This window comes from Danio rerio, chromosome 4 (genome assembly GCF_052040795.2).
Source record: "Danio rerio strain M-AB ecotype USA chromosome 4, GRCz13ab, whole genome shotgun sequence".
Lineage (NCBI taxonomy): Eukaryota > Metazoa > Chordata > Actinopteri > Cypriniformes > Danionidae > Danio > Danio rerio.
The window spans coordinates 3,658,983-3,670,000 of NC_141024.2; the positions used below are offsets into that span (position 1 = coordinate 3,658,983).

General features: G+C 31.8%; 1 protein-coding gene across 12 annotated transcripts in view; it reads left to right on the forward strand.

Moving 5' to 3' along the window:
* The first annotated feature begins 4,206 nt into the window (after positions 1-4,206).
* Positions 4,207-11,018, forward strand: part of fgd4b (FYVE, RhoGEF and PH domain containing 4b) — a 27,974-nt gene continuing 21,162 nt past the window's right edge. For 3 of the 12 annotated variants that reach the window (XR_015482428.1, XR_015482427.1, XM_087247826.1), the window contains exons 1-3: positions 4,207-4,473; positions 8,531-8,653; positions 10,047-10,158. Coding sequence is in view for 4 of the 12 variants with exons in the window: in XM_087247826.1 (XP_087103952.1) it covers positions 4,350-4,473; positions 8,531-8,653; positions 10,047-10,158 (359 nt within the window). In the remaining 8 variants the exon portion in view is untranslated. Of the gene's footprint in view, positions 4,474-5,976; positions 6,344-8,530; positions 8,654-10,046; positions 10,159-11,018 lie in introns of those variants that run through there. The other 9 variants (XR_015482430.1, XR_015482429.1, XM_087247827.1 and 6 more) reach the window with 4 other exon arrangements.

An 11,018-nucleotide genomic window follows, 5' to 3' on the forward strand; every position in this document is an offset into this window, starting at 1 on the left:
ACAGCAAGAAGGTCACTGATACGAGTCCCAGCTGGGCCAGTTGGCATTTCTGTGTGAAGTTTGCATGTTCTCCCCTCTCTAAATTAGCCGTAGTGTATGAGTGTGTGTGTGAGAGAGAGTAAGTGTGTATGGGTGTTTCCCAGTACTGGGTTACAGCTGGAAGAATGTCCGCTGTGTAAAACACATGCTGGATAAGTTGGCTGTTCATTCCGCTATGGCAACCCATGATCAATAAGGGACTGAGGACTGAAGAAAAATGAATAATGAATAATATAATAATAAAATTTAGAATTCATTAATACATTCAAATTATTTATGACGTATTTAGATAATTATTTGTACTATAATTATAATAATTTTTTTAAATATTAGCTTTCATTTTAATTTGAATATTTTTATGAGCTTTTGTATAATCTATTTGTATTTTTTATGTTATATATAGCTACAATTTATGTAAATATATATATTTAAAAGTATATAAATATATATATAAAGTATATAAATATATTTAAATATATATAAATCTAAGTGTTATTAGATTTAGTGCTTAAAAATTAAATTGTCTTTTATTTTAATTGTAGCTTCTGTGTCTGTAATTGTGAAGTTTGTAAATTGTATCTCTGCTGTTCATGATTGCTTTTGTAAATTTAATATTTAAAAAAATGTATATTAATAGTGTTTTATTTAATATTTAGAATTAATCTGATCTTATTTCAGTGGCGCAGTAGGTGATGCTATCGCCTCACAGCAAAAAGGTTGCTGGTTTGAGCCTCGGCTGGGTCAGTTATCGTTTCTGTGTGGAGTTTGCATGTTCTCCATGTGTTAGTGTGGGTTTCCTCCGGGCGCTCCGGTTTCCCCCACAGTCCAAACATACAGTATGTGGTACAGGTGAATTGGGTAGGCTAAATTGTCCGTGAGTGTGTATGGATGTTTCCCAGAGATGGGTCGCAGCTGAAAGGGCATCCGCTGCACCAAACGTGCTGGATAAGTTGCCGGTTCATTCCACTGTGGTGACCCTGGATTAATAAAGGGACTACGCCAAAAAAAAAAAAAAAAAAGAATAAATGAATGATGTCTTGCCATAAACTTAATTTGCATTACTATAATTTAGCTGATCTTTACAAACGTATTGAGAAATTGGTTAAAATAATTTTCTCTAATTCACTGTAAAACCCAACAGTCAACTTTATCGAATGAAATGAGTGTAGTGAAGTCAATTGACTGAAAGTTAACTCATTCGAAAAACTCAGTGTTGAAGGTACAAGTTAATTAAATACCTCATTACTTCAACTTGAATGGAGCAAGTTCACAGTACTCATATAGATTAGCTTTTTAACTCAAATAGTTTATTGCAATTGGTTTCCTCAAACAGTTTGAGTTGCCTTAATGTATTGTGTTTTACAGTACTCAATTGGTATTAGTTCTCTTCATTTATTGGGTTTTACTGCGCTCAAATTACTTCATTTACTCAAATGAAATTCACATTAGGATTAGGTTTTGAACTTAAACGCTTTGGTTCAATCGGTTTCCTCAAATGGTTTGAGTTACCTTAACTTTTGGGGTTTTGCAGTGCAGTAATCAGCATAGATATCAGAGATGACATAAGGTTTAACTTGTTTTAAATCAGGAACATTCAGGCTAATTTTACCAAAGCCTTTAACACCCAGAGGAAACGAAATGTTAATGCAGGCTGCAAGATGATCTTATTTCCTGAAGCCTTACTCTTGAACACATATTCATTCATCGAACTACCTCTCTGTACATTTATTCATTTAGCAGATGCTTGTCTCCAAAGCGCCCGTACACTAATTTCAAATCGACTATAGGCTCATCTGATGGGAATGTTGCATGCATGATTTTGTTCTTGAGACATCACTATCTAATCGTCTGTTTATATTTGCATCGCTGTTGAATTGTGTAACCGTGCTCTTATTCATTATTATTTCTTGCAGCTGCAAGCACAAATACACACAAACACACACTAAACCAGATTGCTGTTAAGCAATACTCAGAGCTGGGTAATAATGTAAACATGTAATCTGGATTATGTACTCAGATTAGGCACTTGAATACTTAAAATACTCATAATCAGGCTACAGTTTTTGATCTGCCAGTACTAAAATGTAGACGGATCACTCTCATGTCTTAACCTGCTCTTTTCTCTTACATTTCTGCATCTTCAATGGTTTGAACAATGCCGTAATGCTCATTTTGACAGATGAACTTCCGACTGGATCAGGTAGGCTATCAGAAGCCGTGTGAAGTATTAACCGTGTGTGTTGTTTTCCATTAACACGTCATTTTTTTGAAAGTGATGTGTGTCTAAATCACATATATAATGAAATTGTGATAGGATGAAATAAAATACAAACAAAAAGCCACATTTATAATCTAACTAGCTGATTAGAGTCTTCCTGGCATACAGCAATACCGCTTTACATTAATACCTGGTGTATCATCTTTGCTGTTTATTGAATATACAAATACATTGATTTAATAAAAGCAAAAGTCTCTGAGAGGTGCTGCATATCATGAGTCATATTCTGATCCCGGACATTACGGTGGTGCAGAGGGTAGCACGATCGCCTTACAGCAAGAAGGTTGCTAGTTTGAGCCTGGGCTGGGTCAGTTGGCATTTCTCTTTTAGTTTGCATGTTCTCCCCGTATTGGTGTGGGTTTTCTCCGGGTGCTCCGGTTTCCCCCACAGTCCAAACACATGCGCTATAGGTGAATTTAATAAACTATATACATATACAAACTATATTTAATAAACTATATATATATATATACACATCCATCATGAGCCATATTCATAGCAAACTAAGCCATCAAATTGACGTCATCAGAGAAGCAGCCAATCCAAACACAGAAGCAAACAATCACACTTTGATTGAAGATTAGCAAAACAAACTCTTTTAAGTGTGAATTAACTTGCGTGGATTAATAGTTTACATTATGAATAGCAATGTGTGCTAGCAAAATAAGCATTGTTAATTTTGATTCCACACAGACTTTATATCTGTCAAATATGTGAAATTAGTTAATTTAGGAAAACAGAATCTTTACAGATGGCTCAGTGGTTAGCACTGTCGCCTCACAGCAAGACGGTTGCTGGTTCGAGTCTCGGCTGGGTCAGTTGGCATTTCTGTGTAAAGTTTGCATGTTCTCCCTGTGTCGGCGTGGGTTTCCTCCGGGTGCTCCGGTTTCCACCACAGTCTAAACACATTCGCTATAGAATTGAATAAACTAAATTGGCTGTAGTGTGTGATTGAGTGTGTATGTGGTGCTTCCCTGTATGGGTTGCAGCTGGAAGGGCATCCGCAGTATAAAACATATGCTGGATAAGTTGGTGGACACCTGATGGATAAATTAAGGGACTAAGCCAAAGGAAACTTAATGAGAATCTTTATAACTTTAATGTATTCATCATTAAGATTTTCATTTATTATGATTTATGGCATATTATTATTAATATTCAGAGTTCTTACGGAAATGCTTGAAAATGCTTGATATTTAATAGTGTTTTCAAGGATTGAATAGTGCTTAGATTTTGGATAAAGTGCTTGAAACTGCTTAAAATGTAATTGTGTTGCTGTAATGATAATAATGATTCTTACTAAAATGGTAATGATAATAATTTTTTTTGCGTAATTTGAAATCTGTCTGCCTTTTGTATGTGTGCCCTTTGATTAAGCCATGAAAAAGGACTAAATGCATTGAGATGATCGCTCTAAACAATGGCTGGCATTAAAATAAACACATTTAAGATAAAAGGTGACACATTTCAAATGTGAGCAGGCTAAATGACACGAGTAAAATGAGAGTAATTCAATGTTGGGCTTTGGGAAAACATCAGAAATATGAACTGGAATACCATACTATACTATACTATACCATACTATACTATACTATACTATACTATACTATAGGCTATACTATACTTTAGTCTATATTAGGCTATACTATAACAAATAGCATCTGATATAATGCCATTAAGACACTTGTAAAGTGCTGGAAAATAGAAATGCACCTGGAAAGTGCTTAAATTTGACTTCATTTCATTTATTTTTTATTGATTAAACAGGGGAGTATATATTTATTTATTAAACAGTATACTTGAGAATTAACAACAACAATCAATCATGTACATTAAGTTTGGCAAAGGTGTACGAATCTTAATTATTGGGCTGGCTTGATTGGCTCGTTGTGTTGCGAACACCTGGCAACCTTGCTGCGTAGCGGTTGTTTGGCGTGAAGAGATCCAAACACAACACCACGAGCTTTAAAGCAGTTTTAAAGACATTTCAGTGTGATTTTCCTCTAGTGGATGTTTATTCAGGAGCTCAGAGATGTTTGAGAAAGTGCGGAAAAGCGCGTATGATGTGGAGGAGTTCAGGAAAACCGCGTTCAGGAGAAGATCAGCTGGATTAAATGTGGAGAAGAAGAAAAAGGTCAGACGCGGATCCGTTCCCGGTGAGACTTCAGCGATAATATTAGTTTAATCTGTGTGTTTTTATACATAGTCTGTGGTTTGGTTTCTCCTTCAAACATTGTGTATATTGTCTGTGAGGACTAATCAGAAATTGACAAGCATCGACTGGTCTTGAGTTATTAAGTGTCAGTGTTTTGTTTTTATTATTGTTTTGTATTTAAATTAGTTGGTATGTATGCTACTTTGCGTCATTATGTTTGCAGTTGGTGTTGACACAAGTATACAGCTGTTTGGCTGCAACATTTGATAAACATTGTAATTTTTAGGCTATCATATTATAAATACATAATTCTAGATATTAATGGTTTTGATGCACGTTTAGTTATCTAATATATAGATATAAGATATAAGTATAGATTTTAGTCGTGTATTAATGAGGTCAAGTTGGTTTAATATTCACATATTCAGACTTTCTCTTTGATAATATAATTTCAGAAACGTATTCTTTGCCAAGTCCTAATAGGCACGTTTATTTATATGCATTTCATACACAGTGGTAATTCAAAGTGCTTTACATAAACAAGAATAACAGAAACAAGAAAATAAATCGATTAAAAGAGTTTAAAATGTGTTAAAACAGGTTATAAAATAATAATAATAATAAATGAAATCTTATATATTAGCAACCAACAGCTATCAAAGTACAACATTGCTCACAGTCAATTAAATAGTGCTCATGTTGTTTTGAAATGACACTTACTGTACATGTGATTTCAGTTCATATATATATATATATATATATATATATATATATATATATATATATATATATATATATATATATATATATATTATAAATAAACATTATAAAGAGTGTGTAACAAGTTGTCACTGAACGAATGTGTGAATATGAAACCACCTTTACCTCAATTGTATTTTTATAGCCTACTATTTACATAAGTATTAATTTAATAGGATTAATATGTTGTAAAATGAAAATGTGCACATATTTTAGGTCGTTACAACAGGAATATTTCTGATTTACACTTAGATAATTTAAGTAAAGTAAAATGTAACACATGAATGAATAAAAACTATTAAGATAAATTAATAAATAGAGCTACAAAATAATAAAATATTATGAACAATAAAATAAGAAATATAAAATATAAAATAAATCTGTTTATAAGATACATTTTGAAAAAAATATATATTTATAAGATACATTTCGTAGATATTAAATTTTATGTAAAAAACAAAATGACTAAAACTGAAAATATAAATAAATATAGCATTTCAAACTTTAATTTAAATAACAGAATGGTACAGTAGTATCTAAACATTTTGTATTTATTTAATTAGACAATTTTTAATTCCTTAATGAACACGAGTTCATGGAAGTTAGTTGATCTCAAGATTTTATTTATTAATTTATTTGTATTAGTTTATTTTTACTTTTGTTTGTTTCTGGCAGCAGATGGCAATGAAACACTTTATTATACATAAATATAAAACACTTCTACAAGCAAATCACCTGCTTATAAGAATACTGGCTTCAATATTTGACCTATTATATCCCATAAAACAGTGCACAGTTTCAAATAATAATAGTAACTCAGTAAAAGCAGTTCATATTATCTGCAATCTCAACATGAGCATCCAGCGAGGAATAAAAGCGAATGTGTGGAAAATAATGTTCTTAAGTTTTGGCTGCAGATAACTTGTGTTAAATGAAGTGGATGTGGTTTGATAGACTCTGAATGTCAGCAGTTTCTAGAAGTAAAAATGTCAAACACAAAAGCATTGATGCAGAGAAAAAGGGAAATGTATTGAATTCATGCAGCGATCTGAAACATCATGTGCACTGGCAGAAAACTCGCTTTAGGAGAGCAGTGGGTGGCCGGACATCAGGTTAGTGTGTTTGTGTATTTGCTCAAGTATGCATGTATGTTTTTCTTATTTCACCTTAAATTATTTATTTTTATTTATTTATTTATTTATTTATTTATTTATTTATTTTTTATTATTATTATTCATATTTATTTAATAAGCAAACATAATTTGTTTAAATTTTTTTTTTTTACCAATTTTACTAATTTTGTTTCTTTTTTTGTTTGTTGGTTTGTTTATTGAGCAACTTTTAAAATCCTTTTTTTTTAAAGTTTTTTATTTACTTTTTCATTTATTATTACTTTTTTTATACTGAGCATTGAGCAAACATAATTTGTAGTTTACATTTTTAACCAATTTTACTAATTATGTTTTTCGTTTTCCCATTATTTAATTGTATTTATTTATTTATTTATTTATTTATTGTTGTCTTGTATATAATCTTATAATATTAATTATTTTTGTCTTATATTGTAGTTTGCTTGTATTTCAGAAATGCTTGTATATTTATTATGTTCATAAACGTAATACTATATATGCAAATGTTTGAAGAATGTACATGCATTTGTGTCTATACACACACACACACACACACACACACACACACACACACACACACACACACACACACACACACACACACACACACACACACACATTATTAATATGAACAGTACACACTTATATTATGAAAACGCTGACTTGTGTACAATTAATCATTAAACAGCAATTCTATCTATCTATCTATCATCTATCTATCTATCTATCTATCTATCTATCTATCTATCTATCTATCTATCTATCTATCTATCTATCTATCTATCTATCTATCTATCTATCTATCTATCTATCTATCATCTATCTATCTATCTATCTATCTATCTATCTATCTATCTATCTATCTATCTATCTATCTATCTATCTATCTATCATCTATCTATCTATCTATCTATCTATCTATCTATCTATCTATCTATCTATCTATCTATCTATATATATATATATATATATATATATATATATATGCATACAGACATACAAATAAATGTGTGTATAAGTTATTTATGTATGTATAAATTGTATTATTTTTGTTTGTAGTGTAGTTTTACCTTTTTTAAATGGCAATTCTCATCTTATTAGTGTAAAATGAAAGACCTTTAATGTAATTATAGGTATTTACAGGTTTTTCTCTGAGTGTTTGAGGTTTGTCTGTAGATCCTCGTAAGCTTCTGCTTCTGGTGTAAAGCAGCACAATCAGAAACCTTTGTGAACAACTGAGAAACGGAGGAACTGAGAAACTGGATGGGAAGTTCAGCAGTACAAACCTAAACACAAAACACACTCATCGGCATATTCAGTGCGTTATTTACAAAGAGGAAAATACCATGCACTGATCAATCAGACATTATTGCAGTCTTTTAACAGATAGTGGAGATTAGGAGAAGCTAAATCATAGCTGATGCACACACAAATTATTATATAAATATAATGATGCCTTGCCTAATAATCACAATAAGTTAAAAATATGAAATATAAATATAATAATATTATAAAAAATATAAATATCCCTAATCTGCTTAAATTTCTAATTAAATAAAAGGTTTTATGAAATTGAAAAATATGTATGTTAATAATTGTATATGTATTTTTAAAATGTATTTATTACTTCTACTACTATTATTATTATTATTATTATTAAGGTTGTTTAATTTAAATTATTTTAAAATATGCGTATTAATATAAACAAATTAAATACAATTAATTGCAAAAATATTCTCACAATTTTCCAATTGAAATTTATTTTTGTAAATGAAATAACTATTAATTTAATTTGTTTAAACGAATATTTTATAAGTGATTAAATTATTTAATTGGTCTATTATTACACATAAATAAATTGCATACCACAATCAATCAAAGGTCATTAATTATAAAGGCTTCCTAAAGATAATAGACATGTGATTTTTTTTTTTTTTTTTTTTAAGAGGATGTGTTTATAAGAGCACAATAATAGAGGAAGCTTCAGTTTTCACCAAACACACAGACAGATCCAGCTTTCACTTTACATTCTCATTCACTATACACTGATTTATCAATAAAACACACAACTACACGAGCAAAAGTGCAACTTAACAGGTTGTTTCTTGGGCTACAGTGCATGTAAATGTGTCTTAAATGATTCAGTCAATGTGCGTGTTTTTGTGTCAGCAGGATCCCAGGGATCTGCTGGTGCTCAGGTTGAAGATTCGGCTTCGAGTTTTCTGAAAGACGCAAGTTCAGTGTTGAGAAAGTCAGCGGTTTACAGCGTTTCTGCAATGCCTCCTCCAGCAGGTATACATTAACTACTGCTGAAACACTGTAAACACATACAGTAAAACATGGTAAGCATGTACAGTAAACCACGCTGACACTATTGAGAAAACCACAGGCTGAGAAACCACTCCTGCAGGGCTATAGTACTCACTTTTAGTTATTTAGTGCAGGGAAATTACATGTAAATCATTGATTGATTCATTCATTATCCTTCGGCTTAGTCCATTATTTATCAGGGGTCGCCACTGTTTAATGAACCACCTACTATTCCAGCATATGTATTTAATGTAAAATATTAAGTATTACTCATTTGATTGCATTAATTATTCAGTTTTAATACTAAAATAAATTGTTTGCAATATGGATTGTAAGGTTCATTTTATAATTGAGAATGGTTCAATTATTAATTTCATACAGTTATTTAAATTGTGTAATTTTTTTAGGGTCCAGTTAAAGTGACAATTGTTTTAATTGTTTAGCATTTACAATCATGTGCAATTATTTTAAGTAGTTATTTAGTGCATGTGAATTAATTATTGAAAAGTATAATAATTTAAATATATTAATTACCCAATTGAAGATACACTGAATGAGAGAATTGGCATTTTTGTGTGTGCTGTGCCTTTAACAATATGCCTTTGAGAATAAGTAGTGTTATGTTGTGAGGGAAGCAGCAGCTGTGGTGAACAGGAAGTGTGGCTGTCAATCATGTTGGTTGTTTAACACGAGGTTTTCACTGTGGGCTTCACCACACACTCTCTAACTGCCGTCATATCTTGTTGTTTCTGCATGTTTAAAGGTGAAATATCACACCAATGTCTTCATGCTTTACTCCAATTAGAATGTTTTATTTTTGGATAGATAGATAGACAGACGGACAGATAGATAGATAGATAGATAGATAGATAGATAGATAGATAGATAGATAGATAGATAGATAGATAGATAGATAGATAGATAGATAGATAGATAGATAGATAGATAGATAGATAGATGGATGGATGGATGGATGGATGGATGGATGGATGGATGGATGGATGGACGGACGGACGGACAGATAGACAGGATGATAGATGGATAGATGGATGGATGGATGGATGGATGGATGGATGGATGGATGGATGGATGGATAGACAGACAGAGATAGATAGACAGGATGATGATGATAGATAGATAGATAGATAGATAGATAGATAGATAGATAGATAGATAGATAGATAGATAGATAGATAGATAGATAGATAGATAGATAGATAGATAGATAGATAGATAGATAGATGGACGGACGGACGGACGGACGGACGGACGGACGGACAGACAGACAGACAGATAGATAGACAGGATGATGATGATGGATGGATGGATGGATGGATGTGAAAAGCATCTTATCTCTCATTATTTCCTGCTTCAGTGCTTCCCAAACCCAAATTCCAGTGTCCGCCGAAGATTTCAGCTGCAAATGTAATCGACGGAGAGCAGACGGACAATGATAAAACCAGAGAGAGGACAACTTCTGACCAGAGGTGAGTGTGTCTGTCTTTCAGTGTGTATGTCAGCGATAGTGATGATACACTGGGCAACTTTTCAGAGCGATGTTGCTTGGCTACTTTTCTATTAAGAATAGGCAACGATATTGTTTCTGTAATCTAATTGCCCTGATTAGTTACCCTGTGTCTCACCTGGTTGCCCAATTCAGGTATGATTGTGTGTGTGTGTGTGTGTATGTCTGTGTGTTTCTGTATATATTTCCGCCTAAGGTTTGTTATGTCTTTATAAATGCATTTATAATATTATTGATTATAAATAGTTTGTGTAAATCAGTGCTTCCCTCACAGACTTTAACAGACCTTAAAGCTATAGACTTTATATTAACAGCTGCCCAAGTCTATTTGGTGTTGACGCATGAAAAATACTATTATTTTCATCTTTTAAATACTTTTTTGTTTCGTTCAAGAAAGCAGACTATTTGTTATCGATTAGCCAGTGTAAAATCTTCTCTCACTCTGCACCTTTCCTACTGCTGGTTCTTACTTTCGCTTTCTAAAGTTGCCATTATTTGTATGCATTTTTGCGTACAGCTTTAATAAACGACTCCGACAAACGTTGTACTGGGAGAAAACAAAATATACTGGTTGCAAAATATTTGTACATTATTAGGAATGGCTAATCAACTAATTTGCCTTATTTAAATAATCTATATATACATATAGATACAGTTAAAGCCAGAATTTTTAGCCCCTCCTGTTTATTTTTTTCCCCAATTTCAGTTTTATGGAGAGAAGAGAACACATTTCTAAACATAATAGTTTTAATAACTCATTTCTAATAACTGATTTATTTTGTCTTTGCCATGATGACAGCACATCATATTTGACTAGATATT